We start from the raw sequence: 17,443 nt of genomic DNA, 5'->3' as shown, positions 1-17,443 counted from the left end.
ACCAAACAATGGTGCAACAACTTCGGCAAAAAAACAAAACTTTGCGATAGTTGGACAGACACTAGAAGTTGTAAAGTAAGATGTCTACTTAGGACAGGTAGTAACTGCGGAGCCAAACGATGAGTGTGAAATAACTAGAAGAATAAAAATGGAGTGGATCACATCATGCAAGCATTTTCAAATCATGAATGGTAATCTGCCGCTGAGCTTCACGAGAAAAAGATGTAACAGCTGCATCTTGCCAGTACTTATCTACGATATAGAACCCTGAATGCTTACAAAGAGGGCTCAGCTTAAATTGAGGACGACGCAGCGAGCGATGGAAACGAAAATGATAGGGGTAATCTTAACAGACATGAGAGCAGAGTTAACGAGGGAACGCAAACCGGGGTTAAGAATATCATAGCTGAAATCAAAAGAAAGAGATGTACATAGGCCGGGCATAAAGCACGTATTCAGGATAACCGCTGGTCATTAAGTTTTACCTCACTGGATTCCAAGAGAAGGCAAATGCACGAAGAGGAGACAGAAAATTAGATGGGCCAATGAGGTTAAACAGTTCGCAGGTATAACGTAGCAGCGGAAAGCACCACAGCAGGCTGATTGGCGGATCATAGGAGAGGCCCTTGGCCTACAGATGGCATTTTCAGGCTGATGATAATTATGTGGATGTATAGGCGCACGGCATCATTTCCGCGGTGACACGACAGTTCTGTTAAAGAAGAGATCAAAACCTCATTTCATTGCTAGCTCGTACTAAAGAAGGCTCACATATTGCAGGCTGCTCCTGCGAGGCAGTCGGACATGTGTTTGAAAAAATTACAACGCTAGCTGACGCGCCACGTTTAGTTACTTGCTCACAGCGGGTATCATTAAGATTTTGTTATAATGTCACAGGAGAACGGTGAACCCGTAGCTTCGTGGCAGTAAACGTCCGAAACGTGACAGCTGGTGTAAACAAAAGCTTTTTTTTGCTGCACAGACATAACAACTTGTGCGTTAATTCAACTTTTCCGTATCACTGGTCAGTCGGTGCATCGTCACGTTTCGCTTATCACGAGTGAGTTAAGCGTTAGCTTCCACACACGTTACCTGGTTTCCGTGAGCATTACACAGCTTCATTTTTCGCATTCATAGACATTGACGTCTTTTATTGCAGCTATTGGCGCCGAAAGCCATGTCGCTTCAAAAGACCAGCGGAATTGAGTACTGGACGAAGCGCTGGGCGAACCACATCATTCCTTTTCACAGACCTTCAGTTCATCCGTGAGTACATACGCAGAAATTACAAAGCTTTCTACTCACGCGATTGGAGGGCCCATAAAGCTGTTTCTTTCGCTAAGCAGGCTTTCCATATTTAAGCCCTCCTGGTGTGATCCACTATCCCCAAAAATGAATGACGTTTTCGTGACTGAAAATGAGAAAACCAGCTACATTATGTATACGGAGCGTGCACAAAAGGCGTTGGTGGGGTTGCGGATCATTTTGTTGTGATAGCCAGTCGAGATGGTGAACGGTGGTGGAGAGATGATGCTCTGTGCACAACAATCTGCGAAAGGTGAAAAAAAAACTGTCCAAAGAAGACAATTCTCTTTTATACAGGGCTGTAGCAGGCATTCTTACAGAATCAGAACCTTTTTCGTACGTATATATAATGCCAACATGATATCGCATCTCCCAAAAAATTCACAAAGCACCCGCAAATAACGTCCTACAACCACGTTAATCACAATGCTTTGACATATGTGAATGCTGATTGCCTTCTAGTGAGCAATTACGTTCTATTACTTTTGTACCCACAAGGCATGGCCTTGTAAACCTAGCCACTTGAGCAATTCACATGATAAAGAATACCTATTCTGCCTGGAGCTGACTTAGACAGTGCTTTCTCTCGTAAATTTTGCTCATTACGCACACCTGCTTTTTACCAACTTTGTTTCAGTTATTCCAATTATATTTTGTGTTTCACTTTTTTTTTGGCGACAAAACGACTTCAAACATTCCATTTACCTGCAACATATGTGGCTGAATGTGGCTGTTTATGTTTGTAAAAAATAGCAATCTTTCATTTACATTTTGGCACTGAATCAGGCTCTATGGCGGGTCTTGTTAACCAGATTTGTTTATCTCCTACACGTTTGTTATTACGGCATGTTCGGGAAACTCTACACAACTCAGAGTGAATCTGTTCTGCACGACTGTCATAGGGTTTATTATGCTCGCGAGGCGTCCTATTTATTCGCCCTAGATGACTCGAAGGTGGCTCCTATCTTCTTTTGCTTCTCTGTCTATGCTTCCGTCTGCTCCTCCCTTTTTCTAAGGCACCTCCCACAACTTTCTACCACCTCCAAGATTGAAGGCGTCGGAAGCTTTGTGCATCCCATTTAAGCTTGCGTTGCCTCCGCGATTTTTACACCTTTGACTAAGCTACGATATTATGTGATGGCGCTACGTTAAGGGGCATGAAAAAGACGTGATGAGAACGTTAGCACGTATTATATTTTTCTTCGAATACTCGTGCCACATGGACACCAGTGGTAATTTTCAAAGTTTGATGAGTGGTCTAAGGCTCCCGCCCTAATGGTATAAGGACTTGTAAACATACATACCAAAGATTTCGTAATCATCAAATGCAAGTAGACTTACTGAACGTATAAACTTTCCACGAACACTGTCTTCAAAGAGTGCCAATTGTAAAGGCTAATCACTGTGTACTCAATGCATCATTTGCGGCCATTTCAGGTATCTGAAAGAAATTGAAGATGATTTCACCGCTTCCAACAAGAAACTCCGTATCCTCATACCAATGTGTGGAAAAATGCGTGAAATTAAGTGGTGAGTTTGTATTCTAAGTGTCTTGGTTGCAAATTCTAATCCGACTCTTGCTGTATTCGTCATTAACAGGTTCTACGAAAGGGGCCACACCGTAGTAGGTGTAGAAATTACACGGCAAGCCATCGATGATTTTTTCCAAGAAAATGAGCTTACGGCCACTGAAGTTGGTTGTCCAGCTTTGAAGTGTCCTATTCTGCAGGTAAGCCGAGGGTGTACCCAGAAAAGGGGGGAGGCATAAGACAGAGACTGAACTCTATTTTGTCTAAGTTCCTGAGAAGGTTTGATTGTGAGCCAATTTGTGCGCCTATGCAAAATTGAACGATTTCTGGAATGTTTTGAAGTCACCACGCCCCACTGCTTTTGCAATATAGGTGTGTTGTCAAATGGACATAATTAAATCATATTAAGCACAGCCTATCGGCTCATTTTTGGGGATGTAAGAATAAAATAAACCTGTGCACTTTCTTATTAGACCATCCAGACTTTTTCTTGAGGCTTCAGGTATAGAAAAAGCCAGTTTGTGCGGGAGTGGCCTTATTATTTCTTATAGTTTGATTCAGATGGCAAAATTTTTGCTGCGCTGATAACGTAACCCATCAGGCATCACGAAAGACAAAAACATTGGCGTACAACATTTCTATGGAGCAAGTGCTCAGGATTGCTATCCTCTTATGCAGACATGTGTTACTCTGACATTGCCTGGCATTAAAAAATTTGATGCAGTTGCACGAACAAAAACCAACAAACCTTTTCACGAAGAGGCTGCTATTGGTCAAGCATTTCTTGTGCGTGACCTGTGGTAACGCTTTTGGGCCTCATAAACGGGTATGCGCCATACACATTCTATAAGTGTCACTATTGACCACTGTTCACCCAAAGCAAAGGCTACAGTTAGTCCAGCAAATGCAAGTGTGCCACAGAAATATGTGTGAACTATACTAGACATCTAACATCATCATCATATACGAGCATGTACCACAGCAAATAAGTCATGCCACTGCACACAAATCTCACTGAAAACGAAAACGACAAGTGGTGTTCAAGTTACCGTCGTTGCAGCCCTTTCAAGGAGTAATATTGGTTTATAAAAAATGGTGGCTGAAATACAAAATAACAGCTTATTAGAGAGTATTGATTTAATGAAGAGCAGTGATAAAACATACCAGAATATGTTAAACGAAGGCTTATTTGTATAAAAGTGTTGTAGTCAAGGTGCGTTGCTGTGTTGACACCTAATAGTGTATACCAAACAGCAGTGACACAACATATCTGAAAGACTAGCAAAAACATAAATACGTGAGCCTGATGAAAAGCGCCCTTCTGGCTTCGCTGTTTTATTTGCGTCCACAAAGCAGAGCTTTTTTGAAATTTTTCGGTTTCACATTGATCAAACATACTACGCCATTTCACCTTTCTGAAAAGCTTCATAGTTCGCAATTTTTGACCTTTAAAAGAATCACACTTGAGCATATGCCAAAACACAACCAAACGGTGACACGTACCAAAAAAAAAGAGGGCAACAGCCATAGTGCTCACTCTCAACTGAATGTTTATTGAAAACATATGAAAGAAATTACTTCAGCAATCAGGCCCATGTGACCACAATAATGCATAAAAACAGATGGTTTACCCTTTTTTCCTGTTTATTGTGCTTTGATGTAGTCATAACGGTGTGAGCATTGCATAACTTTTTTCTCGCATGTGCATTCAATGAACATACCATTGCCAGCCAGCACTGTGGTTGGTCTCCTCTTTTCTGCTGTGCCAAGTTGCCATTGTGCTGTGTTTTGCATGCGTCCAAGTCCTGGTACCATTGGGCCGAGCTTTCATTCATTCAACAAGAACCATTGCCTCGACTCTAAAGCTAATATACATAATTCTGAAGATGTTCCGTACTTGAAAGTACAATGGGAATGGCGACAGTGTATAGAGAGTGATTTCAACGAAGAAGATTCTGTGTAAACAACTATTTTCAGCGAATCTTGCCACCCCGCTATCATTGCTTTTTTTTTCTATGGGCTGGCAGTGAAACTATTACTGACTCACTGGTGAGGCTGCCTACGACCCACTGCAGGCTGTGACTATTGTGCTGACAGCGGTTGCGTGCACAATATTTCATCACGATCTGTTTTGGACGGCTTTTATGTTCAGCTGGAGTACAACTATCTGAGCTGTCTTCATATATTAGACCACCAGCTGCTCAGATTTCGGAGCAAGTTCAAGAAACTCAAGTGGTCGATATTTCCGGAGCCCTCCACTACGGTGTTTCTCATAATCGTATGGTGGTTTTGGGATATAAATCTATCATTAGATCACTAGCTGAGTCGTTAGAAGGAGGCACCACTGCTTAGTGGTACAGAACACCAGTGCAGAGCATATGTCGTTCTTTTTCAGTGAAAGCTGTAACGAGATTACAACACGGGTCACGCACAGCGCCGTAGTTGTCCGCCGCAGCCGGTGTCCATAACCACTATCGTATGACACTCGCTAAGTAACATCAAGAATGCAGTGTAGTTACAACCCTGGTCTCCAGCGTACCAGCCGATTATTCTACCACTGAGCCATGCCAGTGCCTATGACTTGTTCGCAAACTTGTCTTGGGCAGGTGTGATGTCGAGAAAGGAATCGCGTTACTATATGAGTAGTAAAGCATTTTAGAACAACAAAGGAACAACCAGCTGTCAAGCAATACGAATAGTGTAACAATTGCTTTGTCGAATGCTTCAACCCACTACAAAAGCTTCTTCTTAGTCACCTATTCGATCATTCCAGCCACTATAGGCGGTGCAGCGGATGGTCCAAATGGCGAACGAGATGGTGATGTCACGAGCATTTACGTCACCATCGCAGAGCGTGAAGACGTGTTCATTGGTTCATGACCACTGAGAGACCAGACTGCGTTGCAGTTTTATCACCGTCGGACAACTTCAGAGCTCGTCTACATGGCGGCACCTGCGTCACTGGGATGACCAAAACAACTGTTGCGCATACCCACTTCAGACATAGTTCTTGATCGTCATCAGCCGCTGCATGAACCAATGGCTCAAAATTTCTTGCAAGTGTGTAAGGGATACTATGCTTCCCCGAAGAATGATGAAGAATGGCATAGGGAATGCTGGCCTACTACCCATAAGTTATGAATATTAACGGCATAGAGGATACTCAGCAATAGTGCTTGGGCCAGTTACCCGAAGAGAGTTTAAAAAAGGGCTCTGAAAGTCTGCTGTTCCACCTCTCACTGCGACTGTGATGTTCCTTCCACACAGGCCTGCAGTTTTTTTAAGGTGATGGCCTCGTCAATGTCTTTGATTAGGGATGAGACATATTGTAACAAGCATGGATCTTGAATACCCACTACCCTCACTAGACTAAAAGCAAATGTGCTGTTGCTGGAACACCTGTTCGCGATCGATTGATTATCAAGTGGCTAGTTACACACAGCTCACGCCAAAAGGGAAATGCTTCCACTAGACTTCTCTACAAGCTACACAGACTTGTCTACTAGCCAAGAGTGCTCGCGGAAGCACCCAGAACAATTTGGAATAGAACAATTTGCGTCACGCGGCAGTAGATGCTTGTACCTACATACTCTATGCACCAATCTCGTCGAAAGCGTTGCTTTCTTAGGGGATGGCGAAGCATCCCTTCGTCATCAAGATTGCACGATCAAGATGGGCGGGATGGGGGCAACCTGCGTGGTACTGCCTACATAAGTGCTTCTCGTGCCAAATGTATGAGTTCCACTGACCTTCAAAAAGATTTACTACGTTCATTATGAAAATGTAAATTTACCCGAAATATGGATAGCCAGCCATTTTTCTAAACGTGAACTCTAGCAATTCAGCACGCTGAATAACGTTTCATTCCATTGGTTCATACTACTAAAAATGTATTTAAATATCTTGATGTGCTATATACATAGCAATTTTATCAAGTGTGTGGTTTATTGCTAAATAATGGCTATCTGATTTCTCTAATTGTTGCAGACAACAGACAAAAGACTGAGCATTTACTGCTGCGACGTAGTTGATTTCATCAGGTAAGAGTGGCCGTCATGTTTTTTTTTACTAAATGTTCACTTCCGGCAAAGGTTCAAGGCTCGAAGGACAATCGATTACTACCCCACTACCGTAATAATAGAGTAAACAACCGACGTAAGTTTGGAGCAGTGGCTTAGGGATGAAATTTATTTCGGGGGGGGGGGGGGCGTGCTTGATCTGAAATGAACACCGGGATGTCAAGTGTGATCAAGTGTCATTTTGTACTTTGTATCCCAAGGAAGAAACAAATTTTGAGAGAGGCGTGGGCCTGGTGGACTACTCCCTGGCAATGTCACAGGCTTGGGATGGCTAAGGCATCTCTTACTGCTAATCATGCATAACTCAGTACATGCAGAGGTTTTTATAGTATTATTAACATAATGAAGAATATTCTTTTAGAAAACTTAAACTCACTTTTAATTATAGTTACAAAAACATGCTTGGCCCACTGCATCCTTCAAGGGTTCCGGTAGTTTTCTTACTTTTGGTGAAGACGAAGACGAAATGTCTCTCTGACAGAACACCTGATTTCCTCGTCTGGTCTTTTTCAGTGAGGCTTCCAGATTTCACTTCCATATTGGAAGTCGAGCTAGTAGCTATTAATTCAGCTCTTCGAAAACTTCCAACGACCGAGACCAGTGCAATAATCCTAACAGAATCACTTTCGGTGTGTGCAGCTCTGACAACCTCCGAACAATCTCGCGCCCTAGCAGCGTTCCACACATCAGCACCGCCGCATTTAAAACTCCTCAAATTAGTGTGGGTGCCTGCGGATTACAATTTGATGAACTGGTAGATGCTTTGGCACGAGCATTACTTGATGGGCAAGTAATTTCAGTACTTCCCGAGTTAGAATACTCCGCAGGAATTAGATATAAGAACTTCGCTATTTTTTACAGATAGTTTAGAAAATATCACACAATGAACAGATTATCAGCACCTCAAATTTCCGTGGAAAGCCCAGTGGAGTCCGTCAAAAAAACTTGAAATGATAATCTCAAGATTCTGGTGCCGTGTCCCCCCATTGTATTTTTATATACACAGAGCTGGTCTGACACTTTCGCCCCTGTGTCCGTTTTGCGAAGAATCAGAAACTATTGAACAATATTTTGGCTAATGTCATAACTATGCATTAATTAGAAAACGAGTTCTATATATTTCATTTCCGAAGCTAGGTTTAAATTTAACCACAGAAAATGTTCTAAATTTTGGTGCCTCTGTTTTGGGAAATTTCATCAGAGATGCATTCGATGCGGTGTGTAATTTTATTCAAGACTCTAAACGTTTTTTAACATAAAGCCCCCGTTAACAGGCACTCGAAAAACCGGGTCGAAAAGTAATGTTCAAATCCGGATAAATCCGTGACAAACCAAATTAATCGGGTTTGGCAAAACCAGCTGTCTGATTGGCTACCAAAATCAAGGTATAGCTATTAGTGTCTACTTTATTGTTGATTTTTTTCTTACTATCTGAATCTTTGGTTTCTTTCTTTTTTTAATATACTGTCTTCGTTATACAACTCCCCCTCCCCCTTTTTTTCCGTTGTAAACAATAGTGCAGTTATTGTCCATATGAGACTTTATGTTTTCTTGGCCGATCCCCCAGAGTGGGTATGAGCCATGAATTCTAGGCTGCAAACAAACAAACAAACAAAAAAAAACAAACAAACAGAACTATCCATAGGTGAACAACAAAAACAACAACAACAACAACAAACAGAACGCCTCGTCCTTCAGTTTTTCTACTTTTTGTGGATAACATTGTGTTCACCAGCCAAGAGCGGGTTCTTGCCGGCATGCGATGGAGGAGGAGTCGCACACGCGTCCACCAGACCCCACGAATTCCGTGAAAGCTGCCTCCAGGAAGCAAAATGGCGCCGAGAGCTACACTGACAGTGACGATACCATGAACTATTATGTCGGCAGTGAAGAGTCCGGTGATGACACCTTCGAGCTGGTGAGAAGCCGAAAGGCAGAGAAATGGTTTCTGAGCACGCCGTCTAATTCGAGTGTGTCCACCATAAGATCTTCGCGTAGTATCGAGGCATTGACCGTCCTGTTCATGCCAGATCTCGCCACGGACAATATGAGGCGCCTCAACAGGCGAGCCATGTCTGCACAACTGGAGGCACTGGTGCCAAACGAAATCAAAGACGTCAGGCTGAAAACGCGCAAGAATTTTCTAGCTATGGACGTTAACCACGTAGCTGTGATGGGCATGTTGCGCAAGGGGACAGAGCTCAATGGCATGGCAGTCCGCTCCCACATACCGTTCGACAAAGAAGTCATCACTGGAGTAATTTATAATGTGGACGATGCCATAGTCAACACAGACTTGCCAATCCTGATCAAGCCCGCTACAGAAGGCACCACCATCACACGTGTTTTTCGTCTCGGCACGTCACGTTGCGTGAACATCATATTCAAGGGTGAGACCCTCCCATCACCCGTGAAGGTGGGACACTTTTGGCACGCTGTTCGTCCCTTTGTATTGAGGTCACTTCAGTGCAGAAAATGTACCAAGTTGTATCACGTGAGCAGTGTGTGCAAGAACACCACCAATTGTGCCCGATGCACCAAACCTCATGCCACTAGCAAATGTCGATCCCATACACGGAATTAATGTTCGAATTGTGACAGGCCTCATAATGCATCTTCGAAGGACTGTCCAATTATTCGAAGGGAATTGGCAGGGCTGAAGAAAAAATTTCGAGATCACTCGTCTCACCGGGAAGCAGCCGCATGTATTAGACGACGGCGATCACGTCATTGACGGCACTCCAAGACATCCAAGACACCGTTGCCTCAAGAACCGTGCTCCAAGTCGCCTCCGCTTCTGTCTCCCAGAACAAGCGCAGTCGGGTCGAAGAATAAAGAAGCCTGGCCGGAAATCCCTCGGCTACACGCCACTAGAGAGTGGCATCAGACTTCAGCAGTGAAGCACTCCTCGTCCGAATTCTCTAAACCGACAGAGAAGGATAAACAAATAGTCGCCATGGTCAGCTCCCTCTTGAGTACCATTCGTCTGTTCATGAAGAGGGTGTAAACACCAATAGCACGAAGCGCATGCATCGGCTGGATACCATCATCCCGGTTCTAGCAAGCCTTCAGAAGTCGATTGCTTAACAAGATTAACAACAGAACCATGGCGTGTCAACGGGAACAGCTATCGTTTGCAGATGATATTCGAAACGCCTTCATATTTCAATATAATGTGAAAGCCCTGAGTTCCCAGATATCAGGTTTCTGGCTGTTTGTGTTTAAAAACTGCTTCCCGATAATGGTAATCTGTGAGCCGAACTCATCGACTATAGGAATATCAGGATACGAGCCTTTCGCTTCAACCACGAATGGAAGTAGCAGCAAAGTCATTGCTTACATTCGCCAGGACCTTACTTATTTCACCCATGCTATACCACTAGATGACGAGAACCAGTACGTGTGCATTACTGTGAAGAAGAAGCGGTTGTCTTTTACACTTATTGGCGTATATATATCCCTCGCAAGTTCATTTGATTGTGAGAAATTAACCGACATTATGGCAGCTATTCCAGGCCCTTGCATCATAACAGGAGATTTCAGTGCACATCATCTGATATGGGGAGGCTTGAAGACAAACTCGAAGGGGCGCTCACTGATATTCTTTGTGTCAGAGCACAACCTGCACCTTCTGAGTGATGGTAGCCCGACATACCAGCGAGGAACGACGTACAGCAGCTGCCTCGACCTGACAGTGGTGTCGTGGTGCCCAAGTTCCAAAATGCGGTGGTTTACAGATATTGAAACCCATGGTAGCGATGACAGTCCGAATTATGTCAGCATTGATGGCCAAGAGACTTCGTCCTCGCCGGTAAATTGGTATATAGACTAGACACTTGATGAAGATCAAGTGGAGGACACCTGCAGAAATTATTCCTCGTGTGGGTTGAAAAAAGTAATTGCAAATGCAATGAAAGATTGTATGTGCCGCTTCACACGCTCACAGTTTAGGAAACGACTAGAACTCGTGCTCTTTCTCGATGTGTAAGGTGCATATGAAAACGTTTTCCATCAAGCTATACTAGACATACTGCTGTTGATTGAACTGGGAGGGCAAATGTTTTGATGGATCCGAAGCTACCTGACATGAAGATCCTTTCTTGTATACACGGAAGATGGCCTGACCTCCAACCACTACACGTGCCATGGCGTCCCGCAAGGTGGTGTTTTAAGCCCTGTTCTTTTCAATCTTACCTTGCTTGGCATGACGGAAGCTCTTCCGGAAACAATCAGTGTTTCAATATACGCTCCCGACATCTGTGTCTGGGCATCTGCATTGACACGCCTACAAGTTGGAGCAACAATTCAGAGGGCAGCGTCGCAACCATCCGACTATCTTCGCACGCAAGGCCTAACAATCTCAACAGAAAAATGTGCAGTGGTGGCCTTCACGCGCAAGGCGATGACAAGTTACCCGATAAGCATTATTTGCCAGCCCATCTATTCCAAGCGTAGCCATTGTTTTCTAGGTGTTATTGTTGACAGCGACCTCTCCTGGAGCCCTCACGTGACTAGCTTGAAAGCGAAACTGGTATTTATTGCCCACGTCCTGAAAGTCATCGCTGAAAAAAAATGGGGTCCGTCATTGAGTTTCATGCTACAGCAATACCAAGCACGTTTTATTGGTGTACTTCTCTACAGTTCTCCTCTACTTAGTAAAACTTGCAAAAAAAAAAAAAACATTCGAGCACTTCACAGCGCGCAAGCACAGGCACTACGTGTTCGTATCAGCCTACTATGAACTACCTCAACCTCTGGAACAGTTGTATTGGCTCGGGATCATCCGGTTACGACCTACGTCCCAATCGACGTACTGAGAGCACATATTCGGCATATTTCACGGATGGTATCGAGCCATTTGACATTTCTGTCAGAACAACGACCGCAGACGTCGCTTTCTAAGGTCGTCAGCTCCCACCGTGCTTTGCTATCATCCGGTTTTATACCCTTGGAGGGTTCACCGTCCGCTTTGTGGAGGCTACGACAACTCGATGTGGGCCTTTACGTTCCAGAAATAAGAAATAGAAAAGTCATTTCTGCCTTGTACTTGCAGCAAGTGACTCTGGACGATTTACACACCTTCTACGCAGACCGAATCCTCGTATACACGGATGAATCAACCACTCAGCAGACTAGCTACACCGGCACCACCGTCATTTGATCGCGACACATCAACATCACTTACAAACTTTGTCACGTGAGCACATCGACTGGTTAGGAAATTGTGACCCTGCGAGGTGCCATCGAATATATCAAGCAACAACCGTCTAATCGATGGGCAGTATTCGGCGACCCCATGACGGCTCTACAATGTCTTTCGTCGGCACTTCGTCGTGGGTCACACGAAAAACTGTGATGGGAGATAACAGAAATGGTGCACTATAAGACCAAACAAGGACAAAACGTTGTGTTCCAGTGAATACCAAGTGATCACGGTATCTCCAGCAATGACCTCGCCGATGAAGCAGTCAGAAATGCACACGTACAAACAAACCATGTGTCTCTACCTTTATCTAGGATTGACTCGGCTAGATACCTAAATAAGCTGGCGCAGAACATGACCCCCCGAAGTGACAGTCATCATAGTTCACACACCATCGACTATAATCTCTCGACCCATCTCTATGACTACGGCTACCCTTTGGTCTTTCTAGGGAGGAAGGTACAGTGTTGTGCCGTCTGCGCCTGAGCGTAGCCTTCACTAATGCGTACTCATATAAAATTGGAATAGCCAAAGCGCGGACTGCAACAACTGCGCCGTTGAAGAGACTATCGACGCGCCGTTGACGAGACTGCCGGGAATACACAAACGAGAGGCTTCACCTGCGCAGAGTTTTAAATCAACTGGACAGAAAGGATTCCACTGTCGAGAAAGTCTTGGGACCATAGCACTGCCCATCCAGTTTTTGAAAGGCAACAAAAGCGCTGTTGCATTTTCTGAATGACACCGGCCTGTTTCATCGTTTGTGATGGTGAAACTGTTACGCGTCGGCCCAGTCAGTGAACTTTTCTCTCCTCCTCTATAAATTTCCTTCCCCTCTCCCCTTCCCCTGTGCAGGGTAGCTTACCGAGGCTCAGTCCTATTAGACCTCCCTGCCTTCCTGCTTATGTTCTCTCTCTCTCTTACTTTTTACATCCTTGCTTACACTCCTATGTACAGCCCTTTTGAAAAGTTAGCAAACCCATGTGCCAAACTGCCTCTCCGCGCCTCCTAACCGCATTACCCTTACTGTTTACCACAACACTTTCCCAGTGGCCTATCTCTTTTCTACTGCCTCACTTGGCATTATCAGCCTCCTGCTACCCACAAAGAAACGATACGTGGTATAGCCACCACAATTTTACTTTAATGAAATGACAACAACAATCACGGCCAGCATTTTGTGATTTGCCGCTCAGCATAATGTGTTCGGGGGGTTGCGACTGATAATTGTTATATTTACATACTGCTCACTCAGTGACATATAACCATGGCTTTTAAAAAGCAGGTGATAATAAAATGTGAAAAAATACATTATGGCATAGTCACAAAATCTTTGGATTGCCTGTTGAAGGAAAGATGCTTCTTTGTCGTATACTGCTCAGATGTCACGAATTTTGGCGTAGCTCAAACGTCACATTAAGGCTGTAGGCTGCACGCTCGCGTGGTCCCTAAACTTTTCAGTTCAATGTACACGCCTATGTTGTGTCGTTCATATGCCCTAATTGTTGGACTACGCTAATCTTAATTGGCAGAGGAGGCTACCTTGCAGGCGTAAGGTGAAAAGTTACACTCCAGAAGAAATTATCTGAAGAATTTGCTATTCTGAACGCAGCGAACCGAGTTAAAGTTACCTAAATGAGATTCTTCAACGTAATTAGAGACGATGCTTTTGGTTGTTGCTATGAATTACAGCCCATAACTAAGCAAACAAAAACAGACACAGACAAGCGCTGGTATTGGTGCCTTGTTGTCCCCATAATTCTACCTAGTATTTTTCTATAACTATCCATGCTGTAGCCATTCACCTCCATGATTTTATATGACATTAGGAATAGTGGCATAAATTGTCCTACCTAGAAAGCAATTCAATTACGAAAAGCATTTATTAGAAAAAGAAAAATATATTTTAACTACTTTGTTCCTTTAATTTTTCCTGTGGTGTTTCTGAGCCGCAAGCTCGTCATATGTGTTATAAACTTGCCTAAGGAATAGCTCCTTTAAATAATGTATTTTTTCATTATCAATGTGCTGCTACAGATTCTGTCACAAAAGTGTTGATACTGTACAGAAGCCGCCGAACACTGAAGTGGGTCGAACTCTTATGTGCTTTCTAGTGGGTCTGCCCAAAGAGAACGCCGCTCGCGCGGAGACCCCGTGTTTTGGCCGTTACTGTCGCCATTGTGTAGACTCGCTGTGTGCCGGCTAATAAACGCCATAACGAATTGGTGGAGAGTGCTACGATCCCCTTCGATGCCCTTGGAACTACGCTCACGTACGCTGCAATCTACCATGTCCCACGACGCCTCTCAGCAAACGCCTCCTCCCATGCCACCCCCATGTCCCGGTGTCCCCAGGATCCGCGATCCACCCATCTTAACGGGCGCCGATGGCACTGACGTGGAGGACTGGCTCGCCATTTACGAGCGCGTGAGCGTCCCCAACAAATGGGACGAGGACGGCAAGTTGACAAACTTGGTGTTCTACCTTGCGGGCGTTGCAAGTTTGTGCTACACCAACCACGCGTCCGAGTTTGCAACCTGGTCCGGTTTCAAGACTGCTATCACCAACGTTTTTGGCCGCCCTGCCGTTCGCAAGCTGCAAGCCGAGCAGCGCTTACGCGAACGCGCTCAGCAGGCCGGTGAGTCATTCACCAGTTACATTGAAGATGTCCTGGACTTGTGCAAGAAGTCGAACGACAGCATGTCCGAATCAGACAAGATCCGGAACGTCATGAAGGGCATTGACGATGATGCCTTCACGATGCTGCTTGCCAAAAACCCAGGCACAGTAGCTGAGGTCATCACGCTGTGCCAGAGCTACGAGGAGCTCCGCCGGCAGCGTTCGATGACCCGTCGCTCCACATCACGAGATGCAGGGCTTGCAGGCTTGGAAGCGAGCTGTGATCAGGTGGCACTGCTGGCAGATCTCAAGTCCTTCATACGTGAGGAAATCGCGCGGCAGTTCTCTCTCCTGCCCTTTGCCCACCCACCGGCTGCTCAACAATCGGCCCCTACCATTCTTCCACCCATCCGCCGAGCGATTGAGCAGGAAATAGCGGAGGTCATGCCTGCGTACCACCCACAACAACTTCCGGCCCCTGCACCCCCAAGTTACGCCCAAGTGGTCGCAAGGCCGCCTCCAGTCGTTCATGCGCCTGCACCAGTGAATTACGCCGAAGCTGCCGCACGACCTCCATCCTTTGCAGCGGGTATGCCGGCTGCATATGTTGGCGCAACCCCTCAGCCTCATTTTCAGCCCACCATGCAGCCTTTCCAGACACCGTTTCGGGCGAGACCCACACCGGCAAACCGATGGCGCACACCCGACAACCGGCCCATCTGCTTTGCTTGCGGTTACGCCGGTCACGTAGCCCGTTATTGCTCTCGACTACAGCCGGCTCCCACTTCTCCTGTTGCTGGCCACCTTAGCCGTTCGTATAACGAGGAACTGCCGTCTGTGCCACTGTCGTCTCGCCCAGGTCCGTCTGCTCGAAGGTCGCCGTCTCCACGACGTCGGTCTCTGTCCCCCATGCGGCCAAGTTCTTCTGCTCATGAGCGGGAAAACTAGTCGTCGCAGTCCCAGAGGCAAGGACTGCGACGCTATCGCATTGTGAAAGCCCTCAGAGCCGCCCATCTAATGTCATTGACGTGCTTGTGGACGGTGTTCATGCATCTGCTCTTATTGACACTGGAGCTGCGGTATCAGTTATGAGCGAAAACCTTTGCCGCTTGCTTCGAAAAGTGACGACGCCGATTTCTGGACTGTCCCTTCGTACCGCTAGCTCACATCGTATTAATGCTACAGCAGGCTGCACAGCTCGCGTTGTCGTTCAGGACGTTCTGTATGTCGCCCAATTCATCATCATTCCTGCATGCTCTCATGACCTCATCTTGGGATGGGATTTTCTCTCCCGCAACGACGCCGTCATTCATTGTGCCGCCGCCGAAATTGAACTCTCGCCCTTCTCGCATTTGACGCCAGAAGACGGTCCCTCGACACTGAACAAGATTCTTGTGAAAGACGATACTATAGTGCCTCCAAGCTCGACGATGGGCGTATCGGTCTACTGCACCGGTCTCTCCGACACAATTGCACTTGTTTCGCCATCCTACCGTGCTTCCAGGAGGAAAGGGTTGCTAGTACCTTTCGCGACCGTGCAAATCACCCAAGGCAACGCCGCTATTTTTGTGACCAACCCATCCCCGTACACTGTAACCGTGGTTCAAGGGGAATGTCTCGGCAGAGTGGAAGCAGTCGACGACGCACAAGTCCTGGACGTACCCGAAGACTCGCGTTGTCCCGATTCACGTACCATCAGTGCTGTTTCTACTTCTGACCCATCATCTCCTGATGTATTTGGCCCATTCATTGATGACAACCTTACGTCAGTGCAGCGTTTCCAGCTTCTAGACCTGTTGCAAGAATACCGTTCTTCTTTCGATGTCGGGCGAAGTTCTCTCGGTCGCGCGTCCACTGTTACGCATCGTATTGACACTGGTGCCCATCCACCATTACGGCAACGTCCATACCGCGTGTCGCCTGCTGAACGCCGGCAAATTAACGAGCAGGTTGACGATATGCTCCGACGCGACGTCATTCGGCCCTCGGACAGTCCATGGGCGTCTCCTGTTGTTCTTGTTGCGAAGAAAGATGGTTCTGTGCGGTTCTGTGTGGACTACAGACGGCTCAATAAGATCACTCGCAAGGATGTCTACCCACTGCCGCGCATCGACGACGCAATTGACAGCCTTCACGGAGCCCAATTTTTTTCTTCTCTTGATCTGCGCTCGGGGTACTGGCAAGTACCCCTGGCTGATGACGCTCGACCGAAGACTGCCTTCATCACACCCGACGGCTTGTACGAATTCAACGTCATGCCGTTTGGTCTGTGTAATGCACCTGCGACATTTGAGCGCATGATGGACACCGTACTGCGCAACTTGAAATGGCACACGTGCTTGTGTTACCTCGATGACGTTGTTGTCTTCGCTCCAGATTTCTCCACCCATCTCCAACGTCTAAAAGAAGTTTTCGCACGTGTGAGCAATGCCGGCTTGCAACTAAATCTGAAGAAGTGCCGCTTTGCAGCACGCCAACTCACCATCCTAGGGTACGTCGTGTCCAAGGATGGCATTCTTCCTGACCCAGCCAAGCTTCGGGCCGTGGCCGAATTCCCAAAACCTGCGTCCGTCAAAGAACTGCGTAGTTTCGTGGGCCTGTGCTCATACTTCCGACGCTTTATACGAAACTTCGCCACGATTATATCACCGCTGACGAAGCTCCTCGGAAGTAACGGGCCCCTCAATTCGTGGTCGTCAGAGTGCGAC

General features: G+C 46.0%; 1 protein-coding gene across 1 annotated transcript in view; it reads left to right on the top strand.

The window, feature by feature from the left end:
• The first annotated feature begins 1,082 nt into the window (after positions 1–1,082).
• The window catches only part of LOC119179867 (thiopurine S-methyltransferase), a 28,098-nt gene continuing 11,737 nt past the window's right edge, over positions 1,083–17,443 (top strand). The window contains exons 1-4 of the mRNA XM_075868254.1: positions 1,083–1,266; positions 2,743–2,835; positions 2,905–3,034; positions 6,822–6,874. Coding sequence (XP_075724369.1) covers positions 1,178–1,266; positions 2,743–2,835; positions 2,905–3,034; positions 6,822–6,874 — 365 coding nt within the window. The 5' untranslated portion in view covers positions 1,083–1,177. The remainder of the gene's footprint in view (positions 1,267–2,742; positions 2,836–2,904; positions 3,035–6,821; positions 6,875–17,443) is intronic.

Source organism: Rhipicephalus microplus, chromosome 7 (genome assembly GCF_043290135.1).
Source record: "Rhipicephalus microplus isolate Deutch F79 chromosome 7, USDA_Rmic, whole genome shotgun sequence".
Classification (NCBI taxonomy): Eukaryota; Metazoa; Arthropoda; class Arachnida; order Ixodida; family Ixodidae; genus Rhipicephalus; species Rhipicephalus microplus.
This window is presented reverse-complemented; position numbering and strand designations above follow the sequence as displayed.